General features: G+C 39.8%; 1 protein-coding gene across 3 annotated transcripts in view; it reads left to right on the forward strand.

The window, feature by feature from the left end:
* The first annotated feature begins 1,318 nt into the window (after positions 1 to 1,318).
* The window catches only part of SGCA (sarcoglycan alpha), a 66,529-nt gene continuing 47,134 nt past the window's right edge, over positions 1,319 to 20,713 (forward strand). The window contains exon 1 of one of the 3 annotated variants that reach the window (XM_087945340.1): positions 1,319 to 1,405. In XM_087945340.1, coding sequence (XP_087801466.1) covers positions 1,366 to 1,405 — 40 coding nt within the window. In that variant the 5' untranslated portion in view covers positions 1,319 to 1,365. Of the gene's footprint in view, positions 1,406 to 16,650; positions 16,717 to 20,713 lie in introns of those variants that run through there. The other 2 variants (XM_026669683.2, XM_087945341.1) reach the window with 2 other exon arrangements.

Raw genomic sequence — 20,713 nt, forward strand, 5'->3', positions numbered from 1 at the left:
GCAGTGGGTTATTTTAAAAACAATATGAATGATGAATAAAATTATGAATAAAATAAAATAATGTATGGGTGGTTACTGGGGTGGCTATGGCTGGATATCTAGATTGTCGACTAGCCCCGATTTATATTTCCAATATTGGCATCAGTCATGGTTGGTTCAAATCCAGTTGAGCAGAGATAGGAGCTAAAGCTAGGAAACATAGACCAAGGAGAGTATGGGAAAAGGATTAGAAGACGCCCAATCATCTCTTCCAGTTCTATTCTGATTGATGATTGACTGATTCTATGGTCTCAGCTACCCTGGTATGGAAACATTTCAAAAGTGAACTAATGCAGTTCACATGGGATTATCTTTGGTCATAAAGCTGGAGACGGTGCAAACTGTAACTCAGTCCATCAGAAGGGCAAGAGGTTATTGAACTGTGATACTCAGCTTCTCCCAGCTCATTGCTGTCCAGATGTGTTAGACTATAACTCCTGCCATGGCTTACTGGTGAAGAGGTCTTATGTTATCTAGATAAACTGGATCAACAATTCTCAAAATTTCCCAGCCTAATTTATATCCTTGATCTTCCATACTATAGAGCTGCTTCCCCTTAATTTACAACCTTCATATGAGAGTAGAACCTCCATCATTCCAGCAAAACTAATACATTTTTTAAATTTATTTTTTCCAGTTTTAGTTCTATTGTACTTTAATAATTTATTTGATTGTTTTTATTTTTATTTTATTTTAAATATGGTTTTACATTCTGTAAGCCGCCTCGAATTGCCACGGGTGAATAGGTGGCAATATAAATTAAATAAATAAAATAAATAATAAATAAAACAATCATAATAATGTAAATTAATGGGCTCTGGCAGCTGGTAACGAATTCCCAGGTCCCCCAGCCTGCCCTGATTGTGCTGAGAAGTGGTCCCATTGAATCCAAAAAAACTGGTGACTTCCTACTTCTATATCCTTCTTTCCATGTCTCTGCCATCCCCACTGAACCATACTGGCTGATTTCAATAATACCGGCTAGTGCGAGCCTACTTGTCTTACACCTCAACAACATGTCTGGAAGCTTTGCTAAACGGCTAATTCGCTTTGTGCTGTTGTTATTCTGGTCTCAACTCTAGCAAAACAGAATGCGCTATGATGCCAAAAAGATATTGCGTCGTTTTTTCTTCTTTAGCTTGCTGTTGGACCTTTTCACTCGCTTCCAGAAAGCAGAAGGAAATCTACGACCCCTTCTCTTTTTCTCTTTTCCTGTAAAGGTGGATTAGTGTTTTTCACTGCGACCTGGATGTACTTCTGCCCCGCTGCATTCCTCCTTAAGAGACGGGGGCAGGAGAGGCTCGCTGACCTAAATATAGACGGATCATGGTAACGGAGGGCCTAGAGCAGACGCGGGTATATACGCGTACGTAAATATAGATAGATATATACTCTCTCTCTCTCTCTCTCTCTCTCTCACACACACACACACATTTTGCGCGCAGCTGCGACAACTGTAGTCGACGCGAAGGAGTCTAACTGTTTTACTAATAGGCTTTGGGTTAGCTTAGCAACCCCCTTTCTCCAGTTATTAGGGATGCGCGTCATTGCTGTAGTCTTTTTAGGCTGAAAGACAAAGCACGAGCAGCCGTTCATTCTGCGGAGGTTGCCTTTATTATTTTTAATATCGTCTCCAAAGATTTCCACCCCCACCCGGTCATTTTTAAAAAAACGATGTTCAATCCGCTTTAAGGGTCCCTGTTACAGATTTCAAGGGATTTCCTGCTCAAACAGTCAAGAAAACCGCACCATCGTTTTCAGCAATTGGATCCACAGGTTGCTTTATAACGTCATTGCTTATTCTTTTTTTATGTACTTTATAACTAACCAACTAAACATGATGTTTAATTCTGTAAACTGCCCATGCTCAGTGATCACGGAACTGCAGTTGGAGCACAGTGTTGAATATATATTGGATTGGGTGACAGATCTCCAATCACAAAATGTAGGTCTGCGTCTGTGTAGGTTTTAGTATTTTCTTCATCCGGAGGCTGGTTTGTTGCCAAGGTCCATTGTTTCAACTAAATAATTCTGAGATTATTATATGACTCAAATCCTTATGGAAAGCAGGGGCAGCTTTCCCAGTAGGACAGTCTATTCATTTTGCAAGAAGTTTTAAAAGTAACCCTTGGTGACCTACATGATTCAAGCATGCTTAATTTAAGACATCAGACGAAAACTAGTTCCTGCAGGTATCTTGTTCTGATTGCTCAGAGATGTCCCAGAATGGAACCACATTCTTTTCAGGTCTCTTATGCTTGCAACAGCTCTGGTTTTATTTTTGTTCAGGCAGGTTTTCCCTTAACCATCTCTTATGGTGCATGGAAGTTATTGTGTTACCCCTCAGAATCATGTTCAGATGTTAGGGACTCTAGAATCCCTTTCAAAACATCTTAATTTTGTCAGAAAATTGATCTGAGTGAAAGAATGGAGGGCACACTAAAACCCTATTCTTTTGAAGTGTTAACTCTTACTTTCTCTGAATATTATCTGTGAGATAGTAGCTATTGCAGCTATATATTTTTTTTACATGACTTGTATAAGTGAAGCACTCTTTGGAGATACACCCACAATTTGTGTACATTTTAACATCCAAATGAGTAACTTCCACAGAACGTCTGATGGGAAAAGAACAAAAGCAATCTAATGATGAAAACAGTGATCTGGCCATTCATTGTCTTAACCTGTCCAAGTTAAACAAGTCCTTCCCACTTTCACTGAATCATCTAAGCTCTGTACTCTGGATCCTTTGCAGAGTTTCTTCTTTACAACCTGTTAAGAAGCTTAAATCTTAAACCTTGGAGTATATGCAGCAATAGCAAAATTAACAGTATATATTCACAACAGATGTTTAACCAAATTCAGGAAAGCATGATTTCAGTATGTACAATATTTCAAATACTACACAGAATGGCAAAATGTTAACCTTTATAGCAGTGCTTCTAAAGTTTGGCAACTTTAAGATGTGTGAACTTCAACTCCCAGAATCCTAGGTGCAGGAATTCTGGGAGTTGAAGTCCACACAATCTTAAAATTGCCAAGCTTCAGATATACTGACTTGCTATTACAATTTTATTAAACATATCAAAATATAAAATACAAGTAAAAATTAAGATAATAGGAAAATGGAGAAAGGGAGAAGAGAGAGAGATAGAGACAGAGACAAACAGACAAAAGTGTGGACTAAAGGAAAGGGGAATAAAGCATTCTGACACTTTTCATCTCAACAGAATAAAAATGATAGTAACTACAGCCCCAATATTTTACTTTTAAATTGGATGTACTTATTTGATTAAGAAAAGAAAAGATTAAACTGCTTGATTAAAGCAGTTAATTTGGTCATTTCTGCTCATTCCATTAGTTTACCCAGACATTCTTCCAATATGGCAATTAATGTATCTTTCCATTTTTGCACATAGAGCAATTCTCACTGCCATCAACATAAATAACAACAAAATTCCATATTTTTTCAAGTTGTACCTTGTCCATTAAACCTAAAAAATGTGTCTGGCTTGGATTTTATGAATGTTCTGGGTTAAAATATGAATTGTACCCCTATGCATCTTTGCATTGTCAGAGGTCCACCAAAGATGGTAAAAAATACTTTCTTTACATTTTCAGTATACATTTGAAATACCTTTAGATATTATTATATATATATTCTTTTACAATATCAGGTGTTAAATATAAACAGTACATTATTTTATAATTTTTTAAAGATTATATTCATTATAAATTTTAGATTGTTCATTCACATGTTTTCCAACTGTTCAAATATTAACTTATATCCAACAATCTTTGCCCATTGACTTACACAGTGCTTCACATATTCATTCTCCAAATTCAATTTCAGGAACAATATATAAAGCTTCACAATAACATGTGAATCATTGCCACAAAATACAATTTCAAATTCATTTTTTATAAAATTATAACTTTTTGTGGTAGTTTGAATCTTTCTTTCAATTGTAAGTAAATAAATCAATAATATACATGTCCTTCTGACCTTAATTCTTTGGACTTGAGAGTAGGTTCTCCTTGATTAAAAAATATTATTTGACCATAAGCCCATTGGTTTGGCAACATCATCATTTCTTTTCTAAAGGAAACTTCCTGAGGTGACACCCAAAGACAACTTTATTTTTCTTTTATTCCAGGCCCCCTAGGATGGCATCCTAACAAAATGATTCTTAAAATCAACATTTATTTTAACATTGTCGCAGCATAAGAAGGCATGCCATCTAAATCTTAGTTCATGGCCCTCTAAGTCAAGTAGTCCCTTGTTTTAGAGAATCACCCACTCTTTCAAATCTGGTAAATCCAAACCTCATCTTTCTTTAGCATCTTGCAGTAGTTTGCATCTAACCATGGATTTTTTTCCTTGCCGTATGAATTTACAAATGTCATTTTGCTATTGTTTAGATAGAGTGTCAGTGGTCAATGTTGGTGAATTCTGAAATGAAAACAATATCTTTGGCAACACTTTCATTTTAATTACAGAGATTCTACCCAATAGGAAGAAACTTACAATTTGCTTTCTATAGGCTTATGCTGTAGGCATCATACACTGGTAAAGGTACCTTGGGGAAATTAGAAACCAACTAGCTTAATTTTTTTCTTCTTTTTATTTTTTTATATGCATAAACAATATGTAACAATATAATGGAGACTTTAGTATTAACCATTAAATTTAAGATTATTGTATAATAAATAATTTAATATATTTTTTCAGTTGTTTATCGATGCCATTAATCTCATGCTTATCAATATTAACATTTTAGAACTCATGGTCAATATTAACATCAACTTTCTTTTTTTCTTTATCTTTAAAGTTAATCTAAACAGCAGTGTTAATAATCCCCAGTCAACAGTATTTAAATACTCCTGGAAATATAATGTACTGTTGTCTTTATAATATGATAAAACAGGGGGAAAAACAGTGGGGGAAAAAGCCTTTTTTTTTTCTTTTTAAAAATACAGTATATCCTTTTGTTGGCCTTAACAGGATGCCGTGTGAACATATTACATGCAAAGTGGAAGTACTTTTTTCACACTTTCTGGGAGAATCTAACAGAAAGGAAATCTTTGGCAGAGACAAACTTTTTCTCCAAGCTATTTCTTAATTCTCCAATATTATTCCTAACTGTAAGCTGAGATGATGGAGATGAATTTCAGGAGCAAATATTTGGGAACTTTCAAGATTAATATCTGGCACAACATTGGCTTTTTAAGGGGTACGTATTATGATTGTTGAGTATGTATGCTTAATATGTAGGTAGTCCTCGACTTACAGCAGTTCATTTAGTTTTGTGACTGTTCAAAGTTATTCAGCACTGAAAAAGTGACATGATAATTTTTCATACTTACAACCATTGCAACATTCCCATGATCACGTGATTAAAATTCAGATGCTTGGCAATCGACTCATATTTATGACGATTGCAGTGTCCTGGGGTCAGGTGATCACCTTTTGGGACCTTGTTACAAGTAAAGTCAATGGAGAAGCCAGATTCATTTAACAACTGCAGTGATTCACTTAACAACTATGGCAAAAAAGGTCATAAAATGGGCCTAAATTCACTTAATAAACTTTTCACTTAGTAACAAAAACTTGGGGCTCAATAGTGGTCGTAAGTCGAGGAGTATTAGTATATATATGATGTCATATTCTTTAACTTTTATTTTAATGTAAAATAAAAGTATGGTTTTATTTATATATTCCTGTCCTGGTTTTCAGATCTTTAGTTACATTAAAGCATGCATATGCTTTATTGGTTCTGCTAATAATTTCAGGAAAGTGGGTTTAATTAAGTAAAAATGCATATTGACAACTAGGTGAGTCCTTATTTATTGATTAAAAGATATGTTAACATCTTAAGATCTAGTGACTAGATTCATGTGACATGCTACACCCAAGTTAACAATTATATTAATTAACATTATAAACTTCACAAAAGCAAGACAAAGAATACAAATTACATAGAACTGTATAGTTTGCAAGAGGATGCCATAAAAATATTATGGTGAATATACATTATTATGACTTAAGCTTTATGGACTAGAACTAAACCAAACTAAGTAAAATGAATGATTAGTCTCTAGTCCTCCATAGCTAATACAGTAACACACTGGTTGGGTTTACTTAAGTCCAGACTAGGCAAGTATTTTGAATACAAATGAAAACAAATAAGAAAAATAAATTCATTTAATTTTTAAAAGGTGAAGGATGCTGATAGAGCCACTGTGGTGTAGTCTGCCATCAGCCATGGAAGCTCCATGATTGACTTTGGGCTGCTGCCTTGCTCTTAGCCAATAGCCAATGGAGTGCAGTGATGAAGATGCTGGACCAAGACCAGGGAGACCCAGCTTCTAATTCATCTCCAGCTAAAGAAGCTCCCTGGGTGATTTTGGATCCGTGCTCTCGTTCAACGCAGTCTGTTTCAGGAGATTGTTATGGGGAAAGCCTTGAGTTCCTGACGAAAGGCTGGGTATCAGTCTAAGGCAAGAGTATCAAACTTGATTTCATTGAGGGCCACATCAGGGTTGTGTTTGACCTTGGGGGGGGAAGAGTGGGCATGGCCAGGGTGGGCGTGGCCAGCTCGATGTCACTCATGTCAGGGGTGCCTGAGGTGACCCGAGCATTCTGCCAACGAAAAGGGGCTCCTGAGCTCCATTTTTCACTGTGATGCCTCCTGCCGTCCTCTGTCAGTAAAAATGGAGCTCAGGGAGGCGCCCCACGGTCCTTGCGAGCTTTGATTTTGGCTGTGACGGCCTCCTGCAATCCTCTGCTAGTGAAAACAGAGCTTGCAAGAGCCACCCTTGGCCCCCCCAAGCTCCATTTTCACTGGCAGAAGCACTGCAGGCCAGTCCTTTGCTGTTTCCAGTGTGGCCCAAGGGCCAGATCTAAGCACCTTCGTGGGCCAGATCCAGCCCCCAGGCCTTGAGTTTGACACCCCTGATCTAGTATGTGTCCTGCAGCTCATTCTGTTGTAGCCCAATATGAGAGTTACATGGTCATACAGGGTACAGTATTTATTATTTGTTAGATTGATAAGTTGCCTTTCCTCCAGAGCTCAAGGCTACCTATGTGGAAGAAAGTAGAGTTACAAGCAACATTTTTTTACTTAGGGTTTTTCTTTCCTTCCTTTCCTTCCCTTATATAAAAATCAATAAATGCTGATTTTCAGATTCCTCTGTGTCAAGGGGGCAAGGAAAGGGAGATGGTTAGGTGTTCCACTGTTTTAGTCCTTCAGACCACATTTTTCACTGTTAGACAATTCAGCTTTTATGCTATTTTAACCTTGTGCAAAATTGAAAAGGGGCTTAAGGTTAAAACCTTGACAATACTGCTGGCTGAGCAGACTAATGCGAAGATACAAGCCTGATGGGCCTGGAATGGTGATGGTACATTTAACTGCTTTAGGAGAGCACAGCAGAATGGCAGCAGATGAGGCCAGTAGTATCCAGAGTAAACTCTGATGTTGTCAACAATGCCAGCTCACCATCTAGTTGTGGTGTAATCACATCATGACGCGCACACCATCATTTCTCTGTCTCATTGTCAGAGTGGAGAGACACCGTGGAGTTGATGTTTGTGGATGAAATTGATGCATGACCAGAAAGAAGGCATGAACTGCCATCTGTATGACATGGTCAGTAATACTATTCCCCTTCTACCTGCTTACCTTGTTACATCTCCAATGTAATACAGGTACTCCCAGAATTTCAGTCTCCAAGCAATATGATCATTAAGCAAGTCATATTGTGATCAGACCCTTTTACTATTGTCATTAAGCAAATCACCACATTGTTAAAGTGAATCCTGCTTCTCCAATTGACTGCTTGGTGAAAAGCTGGCTGGTAAGGTTGCAAATTATGATCACATAACCTCATGATATTGCAAATATCGTAAATGTGAGACTTGTACACAGATTGCAGTCATATGACCAAAGGGATGGTGCAATGGTTGTAACTTTGAGGATGCATCATAAGTGTTAGGGATATACACCCTAGCAGAACGTACAACGGCAGTCTAGCAGGCAGGCAGATATGTGAGACAAAACGTTGTAGTAGCTTACACTCAGTAAGACAGATACACTGTGCAAGTTAAATAGTTTTTATTCCAGCAAGAGTTATAGCATAGTCAAACGGTCCATATGTCATACACTAAGTTCAGTCAGTCCGGGGTTTATTCAGTTTGCAAAGTCCAGTGTCGAAGAAGAGGTCAGTAAACTTACAATCAATCAGTCCAGTGATATATCTCTTTTGCAGTCAGAGATATGAAGAAAAATCAAACCCCTTTTCTTCTCTCAGCAAACACGCAGTTATCACCATCAATCCATCATTGTCAGCAATCCAGTAAAAGCCGGCAAACAGTGAGCTCTCTTGCTCCCTCTTATGGTGATTTTACAACCGCACCCAAAATACTTGGTTTACAGTTTAAAGTGATACATACACTTAAAACCACTAACATAGTTTATATATATTATTTTTACCCAAACTAAGTTAGGTAACCAATGTTATCCCTAACATTCTCCCCTTTTGGGTAATATAATAATATATATATCTATTTACAATTTCAACCCATAGTTTTCACAATTTTCCTTGTGCTTTACTGCACTTTGGGCTTTTGTAAATCCATCTGCAAAATTTTCTTCAGTCATGCAATAGACCAATCTTATTAAACCATTTTTTACAGATTGTCTAACATTCAAATATCTAAGGTCAGTGTGCTTAGATCTAGTCTTTACAGCAATATTTGTAGCCAACCGTATGGCTGCTTGATTGTCCTCATAAACTACAATGGCATTATTAACAGTTATTCCCATATCTAACAACAACTGTTTATACAGAATTAAATCAGTCCACAATAAAGATAAACATGAAAATTCTGCTTCCATTGTGGACATACTTATATGTTGCTGTCTAATTGACCTCCAACCAATCAGTGTTTTACCTAATAGTATAGCCATGCCTGAAGTTGATTTTCTAGTTTTTATATCTGTTGCAAAACTTGCATCAGCATATGCACTTAAAATCAAATCATCTTTTGGCTCTAAATACAATGCATAGTGCATTGTCTTTTTAAGATACCTTAATATACGCTTTAGCGCTTGCCAGTGACGTTCATTTGGTTCAGCATTAAATCTCGCCAATTGATTAACGCCATAAGCAATATCTGGCCTTGACCAATTACTTATATATGATAAACTACCTATTAATGACTGATAAATAGTCTTATCAAATTTTGAACTTTGAGCATCAGTGTGGCAAAATTCCTGACTCATTGGAGTTTTTGCCGGTTTACAAAGTTCCATTTTATACATTTTTAGCAATTGGTAAATTTTATCTTCTTGTGATATCTTAAAGCCACTATTGGTTTTGTTTATTGTCAATCCTAAATACTGTCTTATTTCTCCTAAATGCTTTAATTTTATCCTCTTACTTAATAATGATATTATCTCAGTAGCTTCATTATTAGTCTTTGTTATTAAAGCAATATCATCTGTAAACAACAATAATAATGATACTATTCCATTTGTCTCTCTTTTAAATAAACATGGATCAGCTAAACCTGCTTTAAATCCTATATTGTTTAACTCCTTTACAATATATTGGTTCCATTCATAACCAGATTGTTTCAATCCATAGAGACTCTTTTTCAGTTTCCAACAGTCATTATTATTTTTATCATCCTTAATACCTATTGGTTTTCTTAAATATATAGTGTGCTGCAATGGTGCATGCAGATAGGCAGTTTCTACATCTAAATGATTTATAATATAATTTTTCTTAGCTGCCCACACTAAAGCTGCTCTCAAGGTTATTGCCTTTAAATTTGGTGCAAATACTTCATCATAATCACATGCAGTTTGATTAAATCCTTGAGCTACTAACCTAGCCTTATGGGTAACAGTCCCATTTTTACCAGTTTTTAATTTAAATATCCATTTACAGCCAATGGACTTTTCACCTGGAGGTAATTTGGCATTTTCATAAACTTTCATTTCTTTTAATGAATTTAATTCCTTTTCCATTGCCTTTTGCCAATTTTCCTGATCTTTTGCAGGATACATCCTAAGTTCTTCAACAGTAGTTGGAACTTTACTAACTTGGCAAACTACACTTGCTTGATACCTGTCAGGTGGTCTGGTTTCACGTGTAGATCATCTAGGTATTACAGGGCTTACAGGTGGACTTTCATGTTCTACCTGTTCCTGATTATCTATTTCTTCCTGTTCTGGTATTTCTTCCTGTTCTGGTCCTATATGCTCTTCATGTACTTCCTCTTTAATTGTACTCTTCTTATTACTGGTTTTTTCTTTTTATCTTTTGTAGGGTTCTATAATTACTTCCTTACTTGAATCTTGCTCCAGTTTTTCCCATCCTACATGTTCCAGGAATTGTGCACTAGCACTACAGTAAACTCTAGATGTACCTTTTTCCCAGAATCTGTATGACTTGTGATTAGATTCATAACCTACAAAAAATAACCTTTTAGCCCTATGTTGCCCTTTCTTTCTCAGTTGTGTAGGTATATGCACCCATGCTGGTGCTCCAAATGTGTGCACGTAGCTTAGGTCAGGTTTTCTACCATGCCACCGTGTGAATGGTAATTCACCAGTTGTTGAATTAACAACATTATTCAATATATGATTACCACACATTATTGCTTCTCCCCACAAAGTTTCAGGTAATCCTGAATCTGACAGCATAGTACGAGCCATTGCTTGTAATGTTTGGCCTCGTCTTTCTATAAAGGCATTATGTTGTGGCCTATATGGTGCAGACTTTTTATGTTCAACACCTGCCATCTTCAGTTTATTTTGGAATTTATTGTTTATAAATTCCATACCATTATCAGTGATAAGAGTTACTAATTTCCTTTTAGTTTTTCTTTCAGCGAATTTAAGCCAATTAAAGAAATTTTGATATGTTTCCGTTTTGCTTTTCATTAGATAACAGAAACCATATCTGGAATAATGGTCCATTATACTTAGTATGTATCGAGCACCTCCCACACTTGGTTTTTTAGGACCTATAATATCAGCAAATACTACCTCTAGAGCAGGGGTGGGCAAACTATGGCCCGCGGGCCACATCTGGCCCGTTGGTCTGTCCAATGCGGCCTGCCCCTGAAAAAAAATCGCTGCCATTGGTCTGTCCAATCCGGCCTGCCCCTGAAAAAAATCGCTGGGCGTGGCGTAATTGCCCTGTGCCGCGTGGCCCCCAAAGCTGCAAAACAGTGCGGAGCAATCTAGGGGTAGGAAAGAAAAGAAATTTGCAAAGGCCTCGGCTGGGAGTTCGAAATCACCTTCGAGTGCGACCTCTCCGAAGGTGAGTCCCCGCCGATCCCCTTTTTTTCCGGGGCTTCCAGGCTTAAACTTTGCAAAGGCAAAGCTTGCAGGCTGGAGCGTCTTCCCGCCGAGGAGCGGGAAGGATTCCACCCGGCGGGCGGGGCGGGCTGCTTGGAGCCACCTAAAGCTAGGCCGCTGCTGGTGGAGCTTTGCCCTGCCTTGGTGCCCTGTTTCCCGGCTTGGCGGTCCTGCTCGGGTGGCACTTTAAAAGCCTGCTCCCAGCACCCGAGCAACTTCCCAGCAACTTTTGGCTTCGTTTTAACTCGCGGGCGCTCATGCCTGGCCCCGAGCCGCGCGGCGGAAGGGAAGCCCGGCGGGCGGGCGGGCAGGCTGCTTGGAGGAGGCTCTGGACTTCCCCTCCGCCAGGCTCGAGCGCCTGCGAGTTAGAACGAAGCTGAAAGTTGCTGGGAAGTTGCTCCGTTTTCCAGGGCTTTGCAAAGGTAAAGTTTGCAGGCTGGAGCGTCTTCCTGCCGAGGAGCGGGAAGGGTTCCGCCCGGCGGGTGGGGCGGGCTGCTTAAACTTTGCTCGGGTGGCACTTTAAAAGCCTGCTCCCAGCACCCGAGCAACTTCCCAGCAACTTTCGGCTTCGTTTTAACTCGCGAGCGCTTGCGCCTGGCCCCGAGCCACGCGGTGGAAGGGAAGCTCGGCGGGCGGGCAGGCAGGCTGCTTGGAGGAGGCTCCGGGCTTCCCCTCCACCAGGCGCGAGCGCCCGCAAGTTAAAACGAAGCCGAAAGTTGCTGGGAAGTTGCTCCGTTTTCCAGGGCTTTGCAAAGGTAAAGTTTGCAGGCTGGAGCGTCTTCCCGCCGAGGAGCGGGAAGGGTTCCGCCCGGCGGGTGGGGCGGGCTGCTTAAACTTTGCTCGGGTGGCACTTTAAAGCCTGCTCCCAGCACCCGAGCAACTTCCCAGCAACTTTCGGCCGTTTTAACTCGCGGCGCTGCGCCTGGCCCGAGCCACGCGGTGGAAGGGAAGCTCGGCGGGCGGGCAGGCAGGCTGCTTGGAGGAGGCTCTGGGCTTCCCTCCACCAGGCGCGAGCGCCCGCAAGTTAAAACGGCAAAGTTGCTGGGAAGTTGCTCCGTTTTCCAGGGCTTTGCAAAGGTAAAGTTTGCAGGCTGGAGCGTCTTCCCGCCGAGGAGCGGGAAGGGTTCCGCCCGGCGGGTGGGGCGGGCTGCTTAAACTTTGCTCGGGTGGCACTTTAAAAGCCTGCTCCCAGCACCCGAGCAACTTCCCAGCAACTTTCGGCTTCGTTTTAACTCGCGGGCGCTCGCGCCTGGCCCCGAGCCGCCCGGTGGAAGGGAAGCTCGGCGGGCGGGTGGGCAGGCTGCTTGGAGGAGGCTCCGGGCTTCCCCTCCGCCAGGCGCGAGTGCCCGCAAGTTAAAACGAAGCCGAAAGTTGCTGGGAAGTTGCTCCGTTTTCAGGGCTTTGCAAAGGCAAAGTTTGCAGGCTGGAGCGTCTTCCCGCCGAGGAGCGGGAAGGGTTCCGCCCGGCGGGCGGGGCGGGCTGCTTAAACTTTGCTCGGATGGCACTTTAAAAGCCTGCTCCCAGCACCCAAGCAACTTCCCAGCAACTTTCGGCTTCCTTTTAACTCGCGGGCGCTTGCGCCTGGCCCCGAGCCGTGCGGCAGAGGGGAAGCCCGGTGGGTGGGCAGGCTGCTTGGAGGAGGCGACCCGGCGGTGCTCCGGCAGCAGCAAGAGGCAGTTTCGCCCAGGCTCCGCTCAGGTGTCCGGCTGGGGCTGTCAGGAGTTGCTACCGCCAGCGCAGCTCCGTGCGGCTCCAGTCCCGCGTTGCCTTGGGAAGGAAAAGGCAAAACCAAGAGCCGCTGAACCTGAGCCTCCGGTGCCGCTGCTCCCGTTGCAAACCACCGCTGCGGCTCTTCCTTTTTGCCTTTCCCTTCCCGAGGCAACGTGGGACTGGAGCCGCGCGGAGCCGCGCCGGCAGAAGCAACTCCTGACTCAGAGGGCCTCTGAGGGGAGGGGAGCCTCCGAGGGAGGGGAAGGAGGAGAAGAGGGGGGAAGGGGGCGATTCCCAAAAATCTTGTGCTGACCCGGCCCGTCTATCAAATTTTAAAAGTCAATGCGGCCCCCGAGCCAAAAAGTTTGCCCACCCCTGCTCTAGAGGCTCCTTTGTTTTAAATCCATTAATTCTATTTGCTGGTATCACCTTGCTTTTCTCTTGACTACAAGTATTGCAGTGCAAATACTTACTGCAAGGTTTCAGTTTTATACCCTTAGATAGTTCTACTTAAGCATTTTAAAATGTATATGCCCTAAACGTCTGTGTAACAAATGTATGCACTCATCATGAGGTTTAACATTATTATAAACCGTGTTAGCTACCTCTAATGAATTATCATTTAACACATACAATTCACCTCTTAAAGTTGCAGTTACTCTTTTACCTTCTTTTTCAATTATGCAATTGTCTCCCCTAAAGGTAATTACATAACCTAGTTTAACCAAAACTCTAACCGAAAGCAAATTAAACTTAAGCTGTGGTACATATAACATTTTTACATTTTCTTTTATGCAAGAACAATATGCTATACCTTCACCTTTAGCTTTAAGTTTCCAGCCATTAGCTAACGATATCTGCTGTGAACTCGTGGACATCTTAACAAATCTTTTCTTATATTTCGTTATGCAGTGCGATGCTCCACTATCTACCACCCATAAATTATTATTCACAGTTTCGTTGCTATACATGGCTAACTCTATGCATTCTTTATCCTTTTGATGCATTTTAGCATTCTGGCTGGCTTTTTGGCTTTTTGCTTTCTTGCAGAATCTAGCCAAATGTCCTTTTCCTCCACAATTAAAACATTTTCTAATTGTATACGCTGACGAAGATATTTTCTCTTCTTCACATTGTGGTTGTTCCCTTCTGAGTTGATCCCTTTCAAGCCTTCTCCTGGCTTCTTCAATTAATCTGCCAGTAATGTCAGTTAATGTAAGGTTATCTTTTGGCAGAACTTCAAGTGAAGTTACGTAGTCATCGTAGCTCTCATCCAAAGAAGACAAAATTATATAAACTTGGTGTAATTCAGTGAAGATAAGTTCTTTTTCATGCAGTTCTTGAAAAATTCTCTTCATAGAGTTTATATGATTCAGCATGTCTCCATTCTTTTGAAGATGTGTTCTAAACAGCTTCCGTGTAAGATTTATATGTGCTCCTACACTGTCTCGAACATAAATCTTCTTTAAATTCTCCCAACATTTCGCAGCTGTTTCTTCTCCATGAATATGGACAAGCTGTTGGTCAGAAAGTGTCAGTCCTATTATACATAGAGCTTGCTCATTCTTCAATTGATATTCTTGTATTTTCTGGGCATCATTCTCATCCTCCGGATCCCATGCATCTACTTCTGGTGGGTTTTGAATTATATTCCACAAACCTTCTCTTCGTAGAAGTAGGCTGCATTTCATAGACCATGAAACATAGTTTGTTCCATCCAGTTTGGATATTAGAGACAAACTTTGTAAATTGACTTGTGCCATCTTTATCTGGATATTTAACTATAATTAATAAAACACAGCTGTCTGTTTACAGTATTGTGTAACTACACAAACTTTCACTTACAAGCCTGTTATATCCTGGTTAGTCTGACTGTGTACCTGGGCCCATAACCAGTGTTAGGGATATACACCCTAGCAGAACGTACAATGGCAGTCTAGCAGGCAGGCAGATATGTGAGACAAAATGTTGTAGTAGCTTACACTCAGTAAGACAGATACACTGTGCAAGTTAAATAGTTTTTATTCCAGCAAGAGTTACAGCATAGTCAAATGGTCCATATGTCATACACTAAGTTCAGTCAGTCCGGGGTTTATTCAGTTTGCAAAGTCCAGTGTCGAAGAAGAGGTCAGTAAACTTACAATCAATCAGTCCAGTGATATATCTCTTTTGCAGTCAGAGATATGAAGAAAAATCAAACCCCTTTTCTTCTCTCAGCAAACACGCAGTTATCACCATCAATCCATCATTGTCAGCAATCCAGTAAAAGCCGGCAAACAGTGAGCTCTCTTGCTCCCTCTTATGGTGATTTTACAACCGCACCCAAAATACTTGGTTTACAGTTTAAAGTGATACATACACTTAAAATCACTAACATAGTTTATATATATTATTTTTACCCAAACTAAGTTAGGTAACCAATGTTATCCCTAACAATAAGTCACTTTTTACAAGTCTGTTGTAACTTCAAAACATCATTAAATGGACAACTGTAAGTTGAGGACCACCTGTAGATAACAAAGCATAATAGATTGTACACACCTTTTGACTGTTATTGGATGCTTGCCAGCTCAAAGAGGAAACCATCACTTTAACAGTGGTAAAGCCAAGGGTGACTTAAGCCTGCTTCAGTATTGGGCTGGGATTAGAAGAAGATAGTACTTAATAAATACATGTTGAATACATATATTCGAAGGCCTATAGTCCAGCAATGGGACTAAACAAAATAACACACAAATGAACACTGACATGCCTCAATTTTTAGTATCTCAGGTCCTCAGGTGCTTTTATTGAATTCTGCTGTTGGAGTATGACAATACTTTGCTTTTTATTAGACATTATAAATTATCCTTTTTCATGGGTCTTAATGTGTCATACCTCTTTGTCAATTGTGTATCATTATTTAATATCATCCTATCATAGTTAGGTTATATAGCTAATAATTATATTACACATCAATTTATTACTTGTCATTACCTTTTCCTTTAGTTCTTTAATATTTAATGCCCTATGTACTCTGTTGTTAGTATTGTTATCAGAGACTTTGGCTGGTCTTCTTTCCCCCGCACCCAGAAATAATACTATTTGGTTGCATTGTATAACATTATTTGGTTATTGAATTACTCATTTTCTGGATTTGAGGTTTTGAACTACTTTACACAGCACAGTAAAACCCTCTGCCTACTCCATCCTGCCCCACCCCCAACATTGATTAACATAACCACATTTAGCATTTTGTGCAGATGTCCTAACATAATACGTATGTTGTCTGAATGCTGACTGCCTCTCTGTATTATCTTACCTACGCTATTTAAATGCAAGCAGATTTTGGAGTAAGGACAAATTTATGCTTAACAATTTGACCAGCTGTTTCTCTATGGAGAATCTATTCCTGGAATAGGTTGATGCTGCCTCCTTGTGGCAGTTATGGGGCCTAAAACATGTCCCCCAGTTGGCATACATACTTAACCTTTGTTGGCAACAAAATACATACACTGCCTCCCCCATTTTCACACCAGCCTGCCCCTGTCAATCAAAGTTTTCCACTTCAAGATGGCAGGACAGTGCCTAACTGGGAGCTGTTTCCTCGCAGGCAAGTTTGTTCCTAGTTTTCTACTGTATATGGGAGGATAGAAATGTGCAACACCCTGGTGTGTTTGTGTGTTCTCTGTATGGCTCTGTCCTTCTGTATGAAGGTGCAGCTTTGCACAGGGGCTGTTTATAAGGCTTCAAGAAGCCATGAGCAAAGATTTGAGAAGGGAGCTACTGTGAAAGTTGTTCAAACTCGCTGAATGCTACTCCAGAGAAAATTCATGTATGGATTTTCTTGTCTTTTTTAACTTCCCAGGAATTGTATGCATTATCAAAATTTCATAGACCATGTTTTAATCTGCTTTCTCACGGCCTCTATCAGTACCTTCTAATTTTAGTGAGCTGCAGTTCCTTTTGTGGCTTGGAGCAGAGGTGGTTATTTCCCTATTTGCTGAAGAAAATAGAGGAACATAGCACAGGTGGTGGCATCTATTAGGCCCCTCAAAATCTAATGCATGTAAAGTGCTGGCTTTTGAGTTATATAGAGCTCTGGTCAAAATGGTAAGGGAAAAATATTTCAATAAGACATGGAGCCAAAATTCAGGAAAGTATCTTTGCTAGGAAAAAAAAAATAGAACCAAGGATTATTATTTTGTTTTTAAAGTAGGATCCATTGTTTCTGGATGTTTTTATGTTTAGCAATGAATGGGAGATCAGATCTGAAATTGATCCAAGTATTTATTTATTTGTTTGCTTGGGTTTATTTATTTGTTTGTTTAGGTTTGGAGGCCACTGGATTCCAAGCGACTCTGTGTGGCTCATACTAAAAAGCAATGACAATGAAATGGAAAGAAAGATAACTTAAAACTGTTGTAAAGAAAATCAAACACCATTTTTTCTCTCTTTTCCTTCCACTTTTACTATTTTCTTTAATTTCTTTAATTTTCTTTTTTCTTGGTTTACTTATTATTTTGCATTAGTTTTTATCTTCTTTTATAACATTTTAATAAAATTATTAAAAAGAGTGAGAAAAAACAGTAAAGGCGTCTCTATAGATTTTACTCCATTGGTTTTTACTGACTACAGGGGGCAGTATTAAGCCAGCACTGTCCGAAGACATTTCCATGGTCATGTGACCAGCATGACATCACAGAGTGCTGTTACCTTCCCACCAAAGTGGTACCCATTTATATACTTCCACTTGAATGCTTCTGAATTGCTAGTTTGACAGAAGCTCGGGTGAGGATGGGAGCTCACCTGGACATGTGATGTTCAGGTTTCGAACCTGGACTTTCCATCCAACAAGCCCAGAGACTTAACTACTGAGCTACTGCAGAGAGGGAAGGAGGGGGAGTGGGGAGGGAAGGGAAGAGGGAGGGAACAACCAACAGCTTATCTGTAGGACCAGGGAAAAGACCCAGATTGCTGCAACAAAGAAGACAACTTCCATTAACCCCCAAAATGACATTTTGATCAAAAATGTTCTGGAGTGCATCCACTTTGCCTGATCTTACTGGGCAGGCAGAGGTAGATGATCCCTCAATAATTATGCACATGTGTGTTTATAGTTAAGTCCTGTTTCATTACACTAGATTTTCCTACTTGAAGTTTTTCCCCCTGGTGTAAAGTATATAATTACCATTTTAGCCTGAAGACCTGACTCTTCCTCCAAGCAGTAGGATGGCGGATGAGACAGGAAACTGTTGGGTGTGGTACTTGTTGGGAAAGGTGGCTTTATTTTTAATCTCTGTTTTTATTTATTTTTGTAAGATGTCTAGAATTGTTATGTGAGATACGTGGTCAAATATAAATAGTCCCCAACTTGTAACCATTTGTTTAGAGACCATTCACAGTTACAACCTGAAAAAAGTGACTTATAACCGTTTTTCACACATGACCATTGCAGCAACCTCTGCAGATCACATGATTAAAATTTGGATGTTTATGGCAACTGGCTTGTATCATTTATGGTGGTTGTAGTGTGTCCTGGGATCACATGATCACTTTTTGTAAAGTCAGTGGGGAAGCCAGATTCATTTAACAACTGTGTTACTAACTTAACAACAGCAGTGATTCACAACTATGGCAAGAAAGGTCATAACATGAGGCAAAACTCATTTAACAACTGTCTCACATAGAAATTTTGGCTTAAGTGTAATCATAAGTCAAGGTCTACTTATGCTGTAAGTTCTATAAATAAGCAAACCTGATTTAGGTTTTTGTTTGTGTTGTCTTCCTCCCTCCCTCCCCCTCTCCCCTCCTTCCTTCCTTCCTTCCTCCTCCTCCTCCTTCCTTCTCTTCTTGCCTCTCTCCTTTCCTTCTGCTCCCCATCCCTCCCTCCCTAAGCAAAGTCATGTGCTCTCAGTAACAAAATAATTGCTTTACTTAAAATCTTACATTTCTTGCACTAGCAGTGAAGAGTGATTCCCCCTCTTTCCCCTGGATGATTTCCCTTTCATTAGAACCAAGCAGAGAGGAATTTGATATTTTTGATTGTCTGTACATTTCTGCCGGTCAGGGAAAATAGGGACTGGGAGGGTTTTGAACTTCTGGTCTAGCTATGATACACTTCCTTATCTAGTCTCTTCCTTCTGACATTCTTCTCCTGAAAGCATCCCATGAGATCAATATGGAACTGTAATAATGAATGGGAATAAGGAAATTAGAAAGAATTGAAGGAATTCTGCTTGGAGGATTCCAAGAAGAAGAAATATTATTTTTATCTGTCCTCTTGGGGGCGACAAGGGCCTTGTTAGTGTACACAAGATATTCAGAGGGAACTTCTTACTCAGTAAGTGTTAAGCTATCTGTATCAGGAACTTCTTTGTGAATCTTGCCAATGAGAAAAAATAATATATTCTAAGCTAAAAAGATCTAATCCTGTCTGAAAATAAATCAAGCAGAGGTGAGAAAAGTCTGTAAAATTAACATTGTTTAAATATCACAACAACAACAACAAGAAAACTGAAGCAGAGCAAATAGAACACCATCATCCCTCCATCAAAACTAGTGATTAGAAGCACATAAATTAAAAAAAAAGAAGAGAAATTCAGTTTGATTGGACTTCTGCACATATAGAAGTTGGGTTTCAATGTATAAACTCTATCTTACTTGCAAAAAAGGGATTGCAAGTTTGGCCAATAACTTTGAAGAAGCGGTGGGAAAAATATTGATTCCTTTGAAATTTGAAGATTCCTGAGAATTAGATCAGGATCATCAAATAAATCAAAGTTCTCATTCAAGGCACAAATTAAAAAATTAAAATTATTATACTTCAGCCACATTATGCAAAGACTTAGCTCTGTGGAGAAGATTGTAATATAGGGAAAGGTGGAAGGAAGGTGAAGAAGAGGGAAGCTAGCACGAAACTGAATAAAATCAATTACAACGGTGCATCATTGGAAGACCTGAAAAACCAAGTTAGGGGCAGATAATCAATAGAAATATTTATATTCTGTTTAGTACCAAGATTGCTTCCAAATTGTTTTAGAATTGGCTCAGTATTTATAAACAGCAATGGATCATGCCCAGTATTTCCTAACCGAACCACAGAAAACTACAATGATCTAATACATATCGATTTTACAGAAGACAATGTTGAAAAAGCACTACGCAATCTAAAACCATCTCTATCTATTGGACTGGATGGAATATGTGCCCACTTCTTTAAAAAGCTATCCTCTGCCATAGCAGAACCTCTAAGCATAATCTTTGAGAAATCTTTCAGGACCAGCTCCTTGCCTAACCTATGGTCACAAGCCACGGTCATCCCCATCTTCAGAAAGGGAGACCCCAGCCTAGTTGAAAATTACAGACCAATCTCCTTATGCTGTGTCACCTGTAAAGTCATGGAATCAATTATTAACCAATCCATTATCCTCCACTTAGAGACAAACAAACTACTCTCTAATAAACAATTTGGTTTCAGAAAAAACTATCCTGTAATCTGCAACTTTAACACTGCAAAAACATGGACTACACAACTTGATCAGGGCAAAACAATAGACGCAATCTACATAGACTTCTGTAAAGCCTTTGATTCAGTGGTACAAACTACT

Source organism: Notechis scutatus, chromosome Z (assembly GCF_049901735.1).
Source record: "Notechis scutatus isolate UNSWTSFEM ecotype Mainland chromosome Z, rNotScu1.2, whole genome shotgun sequence".
Classification (NCBI taxonomy): Eukaryota; Metazoa; Chordata; class Lepidosauria; order Squamata; family Elapidae; genus Notechis; species Notechis scutatus.